We start from the raw sequence: 17463 nt of genomic DNA, 5'->3' as shown, positions 1-17463 counted from the left end.
GAAAGAAAAGTAAAAAACCCAAGCAAGCTTTAATGTGTTCATTATAGAGGATGTGTGTTGGAGTATGTCTGTGTCAAGGACATTTGTGGTCAGTGCATGTGGGCAGTTTAGAAACAACAAAAACAACAAAATGTGGGCATCCAGTAGCCAGCAGGGGAGGAAGCTCTGCAGTGTGTGACTGCAGGAGGATGAGGACCAGCATGGCAGGAAAGATGGAAATGGATTGTGTAATAAAGGCAACATTGAGGGCAGGATATATTAAGAATTAGGAAGAGCTGTGTCCAGAATTCCATTATTTGTACTGCTTTAGTGAAGAGAAAGCAGTTGGAGCCATCATCTATCTGAACTCTTTTATTTTTGTTGCTCTCTTAATGTTCTATAGTGACTTGCAACCATAAGAAACAATTCTGAATTATAAACAATATCTAAAATTCCATTATATTAATGTTGCATTGCTGAAAATAATTGTAAAGAGGATATAACCCCCTCTATTTTCCTCTTTATCTACTATTTGTGTGAGGAAAATGCTAAAATCAGCTAGAGGCATATTTGACATATTGTTAATGTGTGAAAAGCAGCGTGTAAAAGACAGATTGGTAATTAAGTAAAACAGTTTATAAGAAATGTTTCAGTCACTTGCAAGTCAAATATTAGAAGCCTAAGAATTTAAGGGATGCTGCTAACATTTTAAAATTAAAGCAGGAAAGTCAAAGTGCCTGAGAAACTTTAGCACTCTCTCTTAGAAATGTGGGTTGGGGAGAAGGACTTATGTAAAGACCAAATGCAACCTGATTCTCTAAGTGCAATGGATTTTTAAATACAGTGATTCTCAAAATTGCAAGCAAGTTTGGAATAGTAACACAAAAGACCATTTGAAATATTCATTCTTTTAAGTGGAAATTTGCCTTTATTCCAAAATTCCTTTATTGAAATCTTTGGCCCTCATTTTTAGCCTTTTGAGGAAGATAATTCAGGTAATCCCATCTTCTTTAATGCTCTAACAAAGTTTATCACATAACACACCTAAAATGAACAATAGAAAGTATGTCTGTCTCATATATGTACAATTCTGTAGGATGTCTTTTTATTTATGATGAAAATGAGGTGTTTTTTTTCTGTAATTGATCACTGTGCTTGTAATCAGAAGTACAGCAACTTGTATAAAAAAGTGTGGTATCTTTCTTTTGGCTGTAAAATGATTTCTCTTGTTCTTCTGAAGTGCTCTCTTGAAAGGATGTCGTTGCCTGGAGATTGACTGCTGGGATGGCAACAACGATGAACCTATTGTGTATCATGGTCACACTTTAACAAGCAAAATCCCTTTTCGTTCTGTCATTCATGTGATTGACAAGTATGCATTTGCGGTATGTATAGATGTATGTATGCAGAAATAAGTTGGAATGGTGGATTTAACTAATCCAGGGAGATAGTTCTTATAGATTCCACAGGGTAAAAAATTATGAAACAGAGCCTGTGGCAATGGGTATTGTTAAAATTAATTGCACTGCAATTGTGCTATTTGTTCTTTATGTATTTTTAAAACCTTTTAGAGGAATCATAATAATTTCTCCTGATAATGAATATACACCAAACTTAGTGCAAAGGATTCATGTGATCTTACTCAGCTTCTTAGGTGCAATTCTCACCTGAGATCATTTAAACAAGGACTGAATATAAACTGAAGAGCTAGTTCAGAACTGGTCTGATGTTTGCCTCCTTTTTTATATCTTTTATAGTTTTTTGTGTCACTTATTCTTCTGCTGCTATCAGTCTGTCTTATATCCTATGTTTGAATTTATGAAATAGACAAAAATATTGGATAATAGATGAATTTGAGACTTTGTTTTCCATTTCCTCTCTTTTTATTTTGAATGCTGACCCTGATAAATGTTAGAAGTTACTGATTTTTTTTTGGTCAGGTGACTCATCAGGGCAATGTTCCTTCTGCCTATCTCTGGAAAAGCGCTGAAATCTGGAGTGTTTTTGGCACTCTCTCAGGCTTTTGTATAGGCTTTTGGCAAAACTCCTGCTCAAAGGAAATGCTGTATGACTATTAAGATAAATCTCAGAATCAGGCCAGCATTATGTGTATGAATTCATACATCCATGATCATAAATTTATGTGGATTTTTATACATATGTGTTTATAGCTTCTCAGTGTTAATCGAAGTCGTGTTTTTTCTGTTCTGTTTTCTATATGCAACTTAATTAGTCTCTGATTTTAAAAGTGAAATTAAAAACATGATTTTATTCCACCGTTTTTCAAACTCATTGGATATAATTCTCCTATTCTTGCTAATACACAACATATTGTGCTTAACTAATGCAAACTTCATTTCTCAAGCCCAAGTGCCAACGAGATGATAAAATCACAATAGGTAATGGCTGGCACCAGCTGTCCATGCAGGCTGAGCTTTGCTTCTCTTAACAAAAGCTCAGAGGACAAATGTAAAGACAGGAAAAAATAAAATGTTGTTTTCCTTATTGACAATTTAGATCCTGCCTGAGCAAAGATTTCATTCAGACTGTGGTTTTGGTAGCCACCAGTATTAATGGCAGCTTATGAGATTTGCTTATATGTTTAAATGGATGCATTTTTTGTTTTTTTCTAATTTTTACTCAATTTCCCTTTTTCACCTTTTACCTTTAGTTTTTACTCAGTTACCCTTGCTTGAGTACTGTGATGAGTAAAGTGTAGACTGTCCCTAGAAAAGTTTGTGATATTATGAAAAATAAAAAATATGCATAGCTCGTTCATGTAGAGGCAATAATTTCTGAACAAGTTTTGGAGAGACTATCAGCTTGAAAAGCAATCAAAAAATCTGTCACAAACTAAAGCAAAAGACATTTAATCCTGCTTTATGTTGTCAGTTTTAATTTTAGGATCTGATTTTATCTTTTAAAACCAAAACAAAGCAGTTCCTTTTACACTTCTGCTTATGTCTAGCTCTGCTTTAACTTTCTGAAGGTGTATTTTTTTCTTCTTCAATTGTGCTTTCTCTTTTCCACAAATGTGAGCTTTTTTATTGTCTTACTAACCTGAAACAATTGATCTATATTCTGAGTGTTTTGAAAAGGAAGGTAAATACAGATTGCCAAGGGGACTTTTGTATGGTATTTTGCAAAAGCAATTATTCTTATTTTTATTTATTAATAATAAAATCCCCAAATTATATTTCCAGTCATCTGCCTATCCACTTGTACTATCTTTGGAGAACCACTGCAGCCCTAAACAGCAGGAAGTGATGGCACACTGCTTGAAAAGTATTCTAGGTGACAAACTTCTATCTACACCACTTGGTGGTGAGGTAGAGATGACTCAACTGCCTTCTCCTGAGGTAATAAGTTTTCATTTTTGTCTATGAAAGAAATGGAAAAAAATGTGGGGTTCTTCATTATTTTGTTTTTAATCCTCTGGAACTGAATTTATGGATCACATCTGGTGTCAGAAATAGGCTTCAGTTAGTAACAAAAGAAATTTAAACAGCACAAAAAAGCCCCATGGAAAGATGCCACATGTTGGTGTATCTGTTATCTGCTGATTTATTTTTTGTTGCTTGAATTGAAGGAAATTCCTGAAATTTAAACATGTTATTGAAATGGAACCAGCATATTTTTGTTCAGTAACAGTGAGGAACAGTGAAGCTTTTTCTTGGTGTTCTACTCCTGCAAAGCCATTCTCTTTGTCAGCGTGTTTCTCCCTAAGACAGTGTTCCTCAGATGGTGGCCTGAGACCCCTGGGATATGAACTCAGAAAAGGCAATTACATGGGTGTTGAAAATTGTATTGCAAGCTAAAACAAATAAATTTCCATTGTTCCAGTTTTTGCACATAATTTTCTTTGAAGGACAATTTTTTTAAAAATCTCTCGTAGCATAAATGCATGCATACATACAAAATACTTTGTTAGGCTAGTCACTGTTGCTAGTGATAGCTATATTTGACACTTTTTTTTACAGTAGCTAAAAAAAATGCAAATGAAAATGTGGGAAGTACTGTCATAAGGAAAAACAACACACAAAAGGTTGTAATTTTCAAAGGATGTGTCAAGAAAAAATATTTTTGAAGCAATCTGTCCAGAAGATGTGTTGAAGTATTACCATATTCTTATATTTCCTTAACAATGTTGTTACAAATTTATTTAATATTCACATTTCTCCACCTTTTTTTTTTTTTTTGTTTTGGTAGCATTTTTTTTTTTTTTTTTACATCACGGTGTCCAATATAATTTTGAATTCTTAAAACCTGCTTTTTCAATTAGTTAAAAATATAAACTATATCAAACAGGAGAGCTTGTTTTAAAGCTTCTGAAAGCACGGCTGGTTTCAGTGTAGGAGATGTCCAAGGGTCATATGTCCTCTGAAGAAAGCACAAAATCAGTGAACAGGGAATCACTGAATCACTTAAAAATATTACTTTCCATTATATATGTTCCTCACCATATGGTTACTGTGATATAGGGAATTAATACTATATATTTCCATAGCATAGAGTTTTCATGAGTCAGCTCTGTAGAGTTTTGCCTGCAAATGGATTGCTGGGTCTATAAGTGTGGAAATGCTGTCAGGTGAGATTCATTCTCCTGAACTTTTAGCATATTAAAGTATTTTGAGACATATTTCCCATCTGTGCAAGGTGAAAGGATTGCCTAAATAACACCACTGTCCTCAGCTTGTTACAAAATTTTGAATTTAATAAATTATGATCTTGAGAATGAACATAAATTAGGATCATCTCCATTTCTCCCAGATGTTCTGATCATGTAAGAAAAATCAGTAGGATTTTACCTAGCAATGGAAATATGTATCTATGACTGAATTTGTAAACTCAGTAGTAATTTTGACTTTGGCTGGCATCTTTTTAAAGAACAACTTTTGGTCCATGTTCAAAAGGAGTTTAATGACATCACATCTTTAAAGCTTGGGACCTTGTGCATTTTCAAGGCCTGGGTAAATTTATTATGATTTTAGAAAGCCAAATTTTGAATTTAGTCTTCAGACTGCTTTACTTAAGCTGTTCAAAGGATGTGTTACAGAATCATAAATGATGAATTTAAAATGTTCTTTATGGGAAGGATTCTCAGTTATTGTGAAAGAAAAAAGCTGTCACGTATACAATTTACAGCTCCACTTTTTTTCAAGATGGAGCATGAGCAAGAATAGGGGAAAAAAGCCATCTGAGTCTTCTTCAAGGTCAGAATTAAATGGATCTCTTGTGTGTACATGAAATGGGAAACCACACAGCTTCTCAAAACACTTCAGAGAAACAGTTCCCTGTTACAGGTTCCTTTTAGGTTTTGGAGACTTCCATGGAAATTATTTTCTCTTCTCTTATATGGTCAATCTTCTACTTCCTTCCTTAAGTAGATCTTGAGTCATGCCTTTGTTAACTGAGGTGACTGTGTATGTGTGGAAGTTAAAATGAGGAACAAACCCACTCTTAGGAGGTTCCTTGGACCTCGTTGCAATGAGGTCTCCTACCATTGTAATTCCAAGTGAAAATCATATGGGGGACCAGAAAATAAAAGTGTAGGATCACTGAACACTTGTCTCTCTGCTTTTCCCAACATTTGCTTCATGTGAAAATTTCAGGAAGTTTTTTTAATTTTTTGTCCTCAGTCACATATTCACACTTCCAGCAGACTATATTGATATTGTTAATTCCCTGCAATTCCTGTATTCTGTAGCAACTCAACACACAATTCTTCCTTTACATATGTAGGAAAGAGAAGACTTTTGCTCTGTTTCTTTCTTTCACACATACCTTATCCCATGAGAAACTGAGGCTGCCCTTAAGCTTCACCTATCTATTCTACCTCTTTCCAGAGCAGATGTTTTGCCCCGCAAAGCAACAGACCTGATAACATTGTCTGCCCCCAGTCTTGGCCATCATGATGCTTCTAAAGAGACTTCATGAACTTCCTTTAATATTCGCTGGAATATCAGGTCCTTTGAGTCAGTTCCTGCACTAAATTAGATTTGACACCACTCACTGGTGCCAGACATCCCTGCTGATTGCACCAGCACTCCTGGTGATGTGCTGATAGAAAGTGAAGGAATGAATTGTCTTATGCAGCAATTCATAGATGAACTTAGAAAATATCAAAAATTTATGTTAAAACATATGTTGGAAAAGATAAGGTTTCATTTACCCTGCTGTGTCCTTCCTCTCGAAGAAATTTGACAGCAATTGAAAGAAACATGTAGGCATCCAATGTAACACAGAAAAGAATATAAACACATTGCTTTGATGAAGGTTTTTCCTCAATTATTTTGCATTGTGGTGCATTGAACTGCCTTACACTGCTGACAGGATATATATATCACATAGTTAGGAAACTTTTATTATTTGCAGGTTTCCTGTCACAAAGTTGGAATTGATGTGTGATTAACTGAATGTGAAGTGGCAGCTACTGTGATTTTACAAGTTGTCTTTCATGTTTACCACACAGCTGCAAGATCAATTACTGTATTGTGGTGGCTCACAAGCATTTCTGGCCAGGATTGTCAAGGCTTCCCTATGGTTGTTAAACCTGTGCTGTCCAAATAAAAGGATCTATTTAATGATCTCCTTGAGAAAGATCAATAGAGGGTCTCCAGTACAACTTTATGGGCTATGGGCATTTTAAATTCTGCTATTATGGGGAAAACCAGCTAACCCCATAAACCAGGACTCATTCTTCCCACTTTTCTTCACCTTTATCTACTCAGTATACAAAGGAACTTTCTCTACACAGGGTTTTCATAGAGAAATTTAAGATCAAGTCTGCTTTAGCATATCTAATTCTGTTGCTTCAGTTATGTTCAGTTATCCCTATTTAATCTGGCAATTACAAATATGCAAATGTCTTGACCAAGTCTTTGCATCAGAAATATCTTTGCTTCTTAGCAAGTCAAAACATTTCTAATCACTCTTTTGCCTTTCAATCAGTCTATGGTATCTATTCTTTACAAAAATAAGAAGAAAGATATGAGAATGTGGTAAGTCTTGGTGATGACCTAAAAAAAACCAAAACCCAACAAAATCAGTATTGTTACTCATAAAATTTCTGGACTCTCTAGGCTGTACTGAGTACTTACAGAAAGCTCATCTAATTCCTTCACTATTTTTAGGCATTGCACTCTTCTTGAGGGAACATGTTTTTCCCAGAAATGTGGTAAACATGTGACAGCTATTATCTGTTGTTAATAGCTTCCCTGTAACCAAAAGCAAGACATTGCCATATTTTATATCATCACCCAGGCAGGTCTTGTGTCGATGGTTCATTTGGTGTATGAAAATCAGATTGTTGGGCAAGGTATCTTCTTGGAAGACTGAACTTTGGTAAGGAATCTGTGCCATGAGGACTCTGAGCACACTGTTTTAATATCCTGGCCAACCTGCAACCATCTTTCTCCACAATCATCCTTTGGATTTCTTTCCAATCCATCCAGAGATTTAGCTGCCTGTGTAGAATATCATCTCAGCAGTAGCACAGCTGTTTTGCCTTGGACTAGGCTTGCCTGAAGTTTACTACAGAGCACAATACAGAAGGGGAATTTTCAGGGTAGGGTGCTTCTCACTGGGTAAATGTGCTGTATGAAAACTTGTTATGAGGTAGCTAAAATGCTGCTCCTGATATAATTAATATCAGTTTTCTCAGAACTCAGACATTGCTGGTAGTATTGATTTAAAGTATCTTGATAATTGTGATTTATAAGGCTGCCACAAAGACATCCATTCACGCTTCACTAAGTGTGATTCTTTTGAATTGTTAAAGATAGCTGGTGTCAGATTTTTTTAACAGTTGTACTTAACAAATCTTGTCATTGTCTCAAAAGCTTTCCCCGTGTTAGACTTCACAGGAGGTGCTGCGTCTTCGCCCTATATCAGTGTTTAAGGCAGCAACACAACTCTTGAAATAGAATATTATGTAAAACTCAGAAGAGATTTTTAACCCTGTTATTTAGCAAGATTTTTAGCATTTGATATTCCTCTAACTAAGCACCTACAGCTGGTCAGGAGAAGAGAAGGGAGAACAAGCTAAATTTAAACAGGAGAAGCTATTCTTTTCTTAATACTTGTATCTCAAATCCAGGGTTTATTCCTTACATTTCTGGGGAGTGAATTTTTACATTACATAATCACAGTGATCAATAGGTGGGTTTGTTTGATCCAAAGTGCTCGCGATTTTTGTCTTGGAAACTTGGCACTGCTTCAGTTGATTTGTGTTGTACATCACATTAACCAGAATGTACAAGAAAAAAGTTTTGTTCATTTAATTATGTAAATATTTGTTCCAGTTGATTGTACTTTGAGGCTTTTCCTTATGCCAGCCTTCAAGTCCCACTGTGCTCTAGGGAAGACCTGTTATGTTTACATATTTAAATTTTTTAGTATGCTTATAGTTTATATAGAAGTAAACAGCAAATTTATTTTTAACATGTTTTGCCTTTCATAATAAAACTAGAAAGGAGAAGTTTTAGTGAATGCTCAGAGTTTCAGCTCATTAAAAGGCTTTTCAGCTCTGTTGGAATAGTTGGACACAGACAGAAAAAGGTGTCACATGCTTAGCAGTGCTGATTACCAATTAAAGAACTCTGATTTTACAGTCACTGATTTTGTAACCATACATTTGTTGTAAGTTTTTTTGAAGATCTTTGAGGGTCAGACAAAATCCTTGGTATGTAATTTTTTAACTTTTTCACTTTCAGTGATTTGAGGTAACCATTATTGGAATTTGCTTCTGGCCAAAAATCAACAAATTTTCATATTGCTGGAGTATTTTTATGACTGTTTCTAAAAAGAGCAGTGATTTAAAAATGCTATCTTTGTAGAAAACAAAACAAAAAAACCTCAAAAAAACTCCTCCTGCCTCAGGGTGTTTACGTTTTCGCTAACAGCTTGTAAACAGAATTTTAGAGACTGACTTAAAACATCATGACCCATTTTTATATAACTACACACGCTCATTCTATGGTCTTTTCTGATTTAAAGAAGTTTGCATATAGGAGGCAGTAATGTAACTGTAAAAAGATTTTTATTCCCCTGTATACCAGTTCTTTGGGTTTTTTTTTTCATTTATAGAATTAAATCTTGCAGCAACACAACTCTTGAAATAGAATATTATGTAAAACTCAGAAGAGATTTTTAACCCTGTTATTTAGCAAGATTTTTAGCATTTGATATTCCTCTAACTAAGCACCTACAGCTGGTCAGGAGAAGAGAAGGGAGAACAAGCTAAATTTAAACAGGAGAAGCTATTCTTTTTTTAATACTTGTATCTCAAATCCAGGGTTTATTCCTTACATTTCTGGGGAGTGAATTTTTACATTACATAATCACAGTGATCAATAGGTGGGTTTGTTTGATCCAAAGTGCTCGCGATTTTTGTCTTGGAAACTTGGCACTGCTTCAGTTGATTTGTGTTGTACATCACATTAACCAGAATGTACAAGAAAAAAGTTTTGCTCATTTAATTATGTAAATATTTGTTCCAGTTGATTGTACTTTGAGGCTTTTCCTTATGCCAGCCTTCAAGTCCCACTGTGCTCTAGGGAAGACCTGTTATGTTTACATATTTAAATTTTTTAGTATGCTTATAGTTTATATAGAAGTAAACAGCAAATTTATTTTTAACATGTTTTGCCTTTCATAATAAAACTAGAAAGGAGAAGTTTTAGTGAATGCTCAGAGTTTCAGCTCATTAAAAGGCTTTTCAGCTCTGTTGGAATAGTTGGACACAGACAGAAAAAGGTGTCACATGCTTAGCAGTGCTGATTACCAATTAAAGAACTCAGATTTTACAGTCACTGATTTTGTAACCATACATTTGTTGTAAGTTTTTTTGAAGATCTTTGAGGGTCAGACAAAATCCTTGGTATGTCATTTTTTCACTTTATATTTCACTTTCAATGATTTGGGGTAACCATTATTGGAATTTGCTTCTGGCCAAAAATCAACAAATTTTCATATTGCTGGAGTATTTTTATGACTGTTTCTAAAAAGAGCAGTGATTTAAAAATGCTATCTTTGTAGAAAAGAAAACAAAAAAAAACTCAAAAAAACTCCTCCTACCTCAGGGTGTTTATGTTTTCGCTAACAGCTTGTAAACAGAATTTTAGAGACTGACTTAAAACATCATGACCCATTTTTATATAACTACACACGCTCATTCTATGGTCTTTTCTGATTTAAAGAAGTTTGCATATAGGAGGCAGTAATGTAACTGTAAAAAGATTTTTATTCCCCTGTATACCAGTTCTTTGGGTTTTTTTTTTCATTTATAGAATTAAATCTTCCTGTGAGGCAAGACAAAATACAAGATCAAAATAGATAGACAGATAGATAGATAGATAGATAGAATTGAAGATAAATAGATAGATAGATAGATAGATAGATAGATAGATATTTGCTCATAGATAGAAATAGATAGAACTGCTGACAGAATAGATGGATAGAATTGCTTTTAAATATTGAGAAATATGAACATGCAAAGGAAAAATCAGAACTCTTAAAAAATATGGATAGCATTAATCATATTAAAAACTCTTCTGAAAATATCACAGGAAAAAAAAAAAAAAAAGAAGAGTGCATCAATAAGAAATGAAGGAAATGTTAAAGGGCATCCTTATTCTGAGTCACCAGTGCAGAGACTAATCAAACCTTCCAGCAGCATGGCATTGATAGATATTGGGCATAGGATGTCTCATTCCACTGGCACCCTGGCAAAATACCAACGCAAGATCTGAAGTGATAAGGGGATTATGAGCAATGGAAATGACTGGAATGTCTCTGTCCTTGCCTATGGCTCTGGTTTCCATTATAAAACTTTGGGTTTATATGTTTTCATCATCCACACGTTTCATATTTACTTAATGGATACTTTAAACCACAGCATTTCAGTTACCTTTCATTTACTGTGAAATTATTTGTTCTCTGTTCCTGCCATACTCCCAGCAGTGTAATCTCCCTTTTCACTAGAGCATAGGAAATTTAAGGAATATTTTTGAGGATCACTTTATTCAAGAGCCACAGTCACTGGCAGCTCCTGTGTCCAGATGTAGAGTTGAATACCTGTTATATAATAACAGCTTTACTGTTAATATAATTTTGTACATCAAAGTGAAATATATACTCAAAGTATTCTGTTGCATAGATGAAAGCCATATTATTAGAATCAGTATAATTCAGAGATGCTTTTCCCCCTTTACATTATATATTATGGATGTCCATTTATAAATAGAAAAACTGGGCAAAATCACCAAATTGTTGTTCCCCTGACCAGGTAAGATCAGCATAAGGATCTACTGTAAAAGAACACAAGTTGTAAACAAAACTTTTAATTTGGTACACAAGACAAAAAAACCAAATAATGAATTTCCTGCAGCCTCAGTGATAGATCAAAACATTCCTATACCATTCCTAACTAACATCAGACACATCTTTAAGTGTATATATATACACACAGTAAAAAATATACCTTCTACATCTTGCCTAGCTATCACCTTTGGCTCTTACTTAAATTTCTACTTTTCATACTTTCAGAATCTGCCTTTTGTGGAGAGCCTTTTTTCCTGTCATGGGGTTCCTGTCATGTCACATTCTGTTGTGTACATTGATCCCCAGATTCTGTTTGGTTTATTTGGCTTTGGTTTCTGCCTCACTCATATATATTTTGCTTCATTTTGTAAGCTCACTTCATTATACTTAATAAACAACTTTGAAAATGAGTTAAATAACACCAAGAGATGAAATACTTACATAATTCTAGTTACTATGTTAAACCTCTTTTCTACAGGCATTAAAATTCAAAGTTCTGATAAAAAATAAAAAAGTTGGAACACATGAGCAAAGCATGCTCAGGATGGAGGAGGACTATGTTGGTGAGGCAGAGGAAGTGTCTGACTCTGACATTCAGTCTGATGAGGACTACCCAGAAGACATGGCACCTTATGAAACCAGGAGTCCTTCCAGAAGAAGAGATCGGAAATATTCACCCCCACCTCAAAAGAAATCCAAGGTAACTTTTGCTTCAATTGAACGTAGAGAACACATAGATATTTTTTTTTTTAAAGAAGGACTATATTATCTTAAAATAGAGACTAAATTTAAAAGGCAAACTTTAAAATTACTAAGATCATTGCATTTGGAAATTACTTGTTTTAGCTGCAGGTTTCAGAGTTTTCCTATTCTAATGAGAAAAGTCAGACTGGACCACATTTTAGTATCCAACTAAAAAGCAGCCCCTCCCTGTGCTCCCATCTGGAACTTCAACTGCATTTTCCTCTTTCAAGTCTTGTTCTTGTCCCAGGTGCTCAGTACCACAGTAGATTTAAGGTGAAGTTATCCAAGTGTTTTGTTGGTGCCATGGCCCCCTGGAGTTATGTATAGAGAACATTTATAGCAGTTCCTGATGACAACAGGCAGAGTTAACTATTTCTTCCCCAAGTCTACCAGTCTAAATTCCCCTATTTTCTTCTGTTCTATAATTTTTTGCATTCCTGGTTGTGCTGAAACATTTTTTCAGCACCTGGAATTGAAGAGGTGTTCTTACATTTATCATGTAGAAACTTAACATTAAGCACTATTTCTGAAAGAAGCGTAAAAATTTGGTGTAATCTCCTTTTCGAAAGTCAAATTGAACTTATTTTTTTAACCAAGTATAATTCTCTACCATGGAAAATCTGTTGTTTCATCAGGGTTGAACATCAGAGTTCAGCTTTTTAAAGATGTCAGGCAGCACCTGAAGAATCCAGTCACTCTTGCACATCATGCTCTGATTACCTGAATGTGGCTAAACTGACAAGGCTCCTCAGAGCCCAGTGTTCTTGCTGAGAGGCAGTGTCTCTTTTTTTAATATAATTTGATGCTGAAAGTTTTTCCTTCTTTCTCATTCCATCTGACATGGAGAGACAGCAAGAAAAAATTCTGAGGAAGGATGGAGTCTTCTTTGAACAGGAAATGTCGACTTTCTAGGCAATAGGTTTTGAGTTTATTGATAGGACCATATTACAGACAAGAATGGATTCCACATACTCTTAAACAGCAGCAACACAAAGTATCTGCTCATGTTTCACAGGCAGAAGAGAAAGTGGTTTCCAGGGTCCCACTCTGTTGGAGTATTTGTCTTGATATCCCACTTTTAGGAGGGTGGGAGAGCATTTGAAACTGCAGAAGATGCCCCAGTGATGCTGCTGGCTTTTCCTGCCTCCAAAGAGTTGCATTTTTCAGGATTTCCATGGCAGTAGACTCCTACTGCTCCTCGTGGGACATAGCCCCAGAATAATTAATACTCTTGAACTTTGCATAGCTTAAGAGCCATGAGGAGGCAATCTCTATTATTTTGTCAGATGAGAATTTGCCTTCAGAAGCTTTAATGGAATGTAAACATGATTAGCATCAGCAGCTCTCTGCTGGCTACTGCCCCCAATTAGCTCACAAGTTATACTATGGAAAATGAAGTGGTCACAATGTAAGAGAGAAGACCCTGGTAAAATTTCAGTCATTTTTGCTTGTTTTGGTAATGGAGCAAGACTAATTAAGATTTTAGTGTGAGAATTTTCGACCTTATTCAAGAAGAAAAGAGTTTTTCTGACTTCACAACAATGCTTAGAAGAATATGCCTTTGACTAATTTGCTTGGCACAGTGTAATATTTTCCCCTTATTCTACATTTTATAAATGAATTTATGCTGTTGGTCTTTTCTAGTACTTCATATATTTACAAATAGAAAGTTGGAGGTATATTTTTAAGGAGTAATGTTAAAAGCCCTGAAAAATGATGCTATTCCAAACCAGTCTTAGAAGAAGAAAAACTGTAAAGCTTTGCAGAAGAACATTCTGCTGGGAAGCATCTCTTCACTCCCCCTATGATTACTATGATGAACATGGACAAAATAACCTCAATTTTCTCTCAGTAGATCAAATCTCACTATTAAAGGTCATGTTTATTAAATTCATTAACTGTGACATATTTTCTCATGCTTTATGCATCCAAAATGATTGTTTCTGTGAATTATTAATATTAATAATAATGAAGTATGCATTATTGTGACTTTTTTTATTCCATTATTCATCTGATGATTATTAGATGAGGAAGACAAGGATTGCCCTTGCATTGTCAGACCTTGTGGTTTATACCAAATCTCAGAAATTTGTGAGCTTTGAGCATTCCCAGCAGCATCAGAAGTGCTATGAAAATAATTCCATTGGAGAGAGTCAAGCACGAAAACTTGCAAGAGTTTCAGGTAATTTCTTTTGAGTTAATCAGTTAAAAGTTACATTGTTGCTGTGGTTCACTGCTTAGGCATTGGAAGGGTTAAAATTTGATGAAACAACTGCTGTCTGATTTTATTTGGTTCTTTGTATAACACTGTTTTAGAAATGTGCTTTGCATAGCATTATTTCTGTTGGTTTTGTGGGGAAAATTGAAATACAACCTTGTTTTAATTCTATGTATTTTTATATGAACAAATATTAACACAGTCTACAAAATGTATGTCTGCCTTTTGATTCATTGTTTTCTGCACCAAATCATTTAGGAATTTCAGTCAGTACTTGAAAAAGTGTGGAATAAATTTCACTTCTCCCTATTGTACTTGCGGGGTGCCCTCGTTGCAAGGAAGGAATGATGAATCTGACCCCATGGTCTCAGAAGGATAATTTATTATTTTATGATATTATATTATATTAAAGAATACTATACTAAACTATACTAAAGAATACAGAAAGGATACTTACAGAAGGCTAAAAAGATAATAATGAAAACTCGTGACTCTCTCCAGAGTCCTGACACAGCCTGGCCCCAACTGGCCATTGAGTTAAAACAACTCACAGCAGAAACCCAATGAAACAATCACCTGTGGGGAAACAATCTCCAAGCACATTACTAACAGCAAACAAGCCAAGATCATCTAGAGATGATTTTTTTTTTTTCATTTTGAGCTACTATAGCATGACAAAACTTTTGTGCAGTTTCCTGTTCTGTGTCTTAGTTTCCCATGAGAACACAGTGGGCTTTAGTGTAGAAATCATATAATTACCCTGCAAAAAGTTGAAGAAACAGAATATTTCAATGAAGAAATGATTTTTGGTTAATGAACTTCTTACAAAAGTCTGCACTATATACAGAAATACTATCAGATACAAATACACAGAAAATATTAAGGTTTCAAAATAAGAGTTTAAGCATAGCTCAGAGTGGTCCATATATTAATGTTAAAATAGAATACATTGATATAATATTGTGTAAAAAAATTGCTGGATCAGATGACTGCATTTTTATTATATATTCATATTGGACCTCTTTAATAAAAAAGATTTTCTTACCAAGATTTTATCCTTCTGTTTATCAGCTAGCCAGTTTATTTCACATACCACAAGATTTATTACAAGAATTTACCCCAAAGGATCAAGAATGAGCTCTTCAAATTATAATCCTCAAGAGTTCTGGAATATAGGGTGTCAAATGGGTATGTATCCTTGCAGAGACTATTGCAGTCAAGGTTTTAAAAATACAAGAGTTTCTTGCTTACTATAGTATTTTGGTTTTATATAGGCTGCATATTTTCCCCCAGTGGCATTATTTTAATTTTTTGTTATATAAAATTTTCCTTTAACCCACATATACCTGGTAATTGTAAATATCACTTTGTGTTCAATAGCTGTCATTTATCCAGACGTTGAATTTATTATATTTTATTAATTTCTTTAAAAAAACATTTTAAATTGGATCTTAAAAAAAGCACAAATTCAGCATTTTTAAGCTGCCATTACACAGCAATGGAAGTTTCTTCTGAGGGGTCTCTGGGTTTTCAGTGGCTCCTGTGACTCGAGTGACACAGGTGCAGATGTGAGCACAACAATTGACAGCAGTGCCAAAAATCCCCAGAGCAGGATATGCTGCACAAGGAATCACTCAAACTTTCTTGGTCAGCACCACACCCAGGTTCTGCTGGGAGCTGCTGGGAGCCTCCAGCCTTTATATAAATGCAACATACATTTAGCATCTTAATTCCCAGTGCAAAACATATTCGTTTCCTGAGCAACAAAATAACGATTACTTCTGCTCCTCTTCATTGAAAGTTATTACTTTGAATTTGTTAAAAATAAGCATGGCGTGACTTCTGTACCCAGCAGGCTTTGAAAAACCTCTTACCTGCAAGCATTTTGTCCTTTTTAATGGCTTTAGAGACAATTTTACCTTCATCTGTTTGTTCTTCAGTTTGAAAGATTCTCATTACAGAATATTTTTCTATGTCTGCCTGCTACAACTTTTTCAGCCCTAGGTAAAGTAGAGCAGATTAGTTTTTTTGGGTTTTTTTTTGGGTTTTTTTTTGTATCCACAAATATATCTCGTCTTTGAGTCTTGGCCAAGGCCACCTGAGGGAGGCTGTGGGGTGAGCAGGGCACTTTGCCATAGGCATCAGTTTTGAGGAGAAAGGTTTGGATTCACCTTGTTATGTTAAAATACACACTCATCCAAGGACAGGCACAGGTTTCACTCTGCCTGTAGGGCCCTGGACCTCATGTCACCCTTGTTCCAGGCTGCCTTTTCCACTTGTTTCCTTTCTCAGCTCCCCATATATCTTCTGTGACAAGGTACCTTCTCCATCCTGACTGTTATTTTGGGGTAGAGTTTTACATAACTCCACAAGGACTACAAAAATTACTATTTAGTATAATTTTTACTTGTTTCTGCGTCCTTATAAATGCTTAAATGCAGTACAGATCTGGACTTGGGCTGGACTATCCAAGTATCTTCTCATTCCCACACTGTGTGAAATTGGTTTCACTATGTTCTGTCCTTGTGGTTCATCCACACTTTGTGTAATTTCTGGATTATTTACCTGGAGTGCTGCACTCTCAGTATGCTATCATTGCTATCTACACTCTATCTTGCCATTAAAAACTAGTAAATTTGTTTCATGTGTAGAGGAAGCACTAGCCAGGGGTCCTTAATTTAAAATTGAATTCATCTCCCAGTTTTATCATAATGCAATTTACTAGTTTTCTTTCTGGCCTGTAAATCTCCACACTTATCTCTGCAAAGAATAGCCATTTGTTAGATCACAGACGGGGCTGAAGTCTTTCAAAATTACTACACTGATTGTTTACTCAGAGTATACTTTAATGAGAAGTCATTCTAAATATTAGTAGGCAAAACATATGACTTTTGGTGCACAGGGGGTTTGGGCCCCTTCCTGGAAGAATTAAAAATATGCAGGAAGTGGTTAGATCTGCCCTCTTGGTCACTTCATTTGCATCTTCACTTAAAAACCCCTCCATTTTTCACATGGGAATAGGCTGATTCGAACCAATTCTCCACATATACAATTTCCAAGCTATGTTAGATCTATTCTTAATTCCCTAATCTGCTTTAGATAACTGTTTGGCAGAAATATAGCTGCTCTTCACAATGCAACTCCCAAAGTGAGTGTATCTCAGTGAATATTCTGCTGATGGCCTTCCACTGATTTAACAC

General features: G+C 35.1%; 1 protein-coding gene across 1 annotated transcript in view; it reads left to right on the top strand.

Moving 5' to 3' along the window:
- The window catches only part of PLCZ1 (phospholipase C zeta 1), a 44338-nt gene that overhangs the window by 11678 nt on the left and 15197 nt on the right, over positions 1-17463 (top strand). The window contains exons 5-9 of the mRNA XM_041484501.1: positions 1220-1364; positions 3183-3338; positions 11780-12001; positions 14071-14227; positions 15335-15451. Coding sequence (XP_041340435.1) covers positions 1220-1364; positions 3183-3338; positions 11780-12001; positions 14071-14227; positions 15335-15451 — 797 coding nt within the window. The remainder of the gene's footprint in view (positions 1-1219; positions 1365-3182; positions 3339-11779; positions 12002-14070; positions 14228-15334; positions 15452-17463) is intronic.

Source organism: Pyrgilauda ruficollis, unplaced genomic scaffold (genome assembly GCF_017590135.1).
Source record: "Pyrgilauda ruficollis isolate IOZ18807 unplaced genomic scaffold, ASM1759013v1 scaffold66, whole genome shotgun sequence".
Classification (NCBI taxonomy): domain Eukaryota; kingdom Metazoa; phylum Chordata; class Aves; order Passeriformes; family Passeridae; genus Pyrgilauda; species Pyrgilauda ruficollis.
The sequence above is the reverse complement of the archived record's forward strand: the minus strand, read 5'-3'. Positions and strand labels throughout refer to the sequence as shown.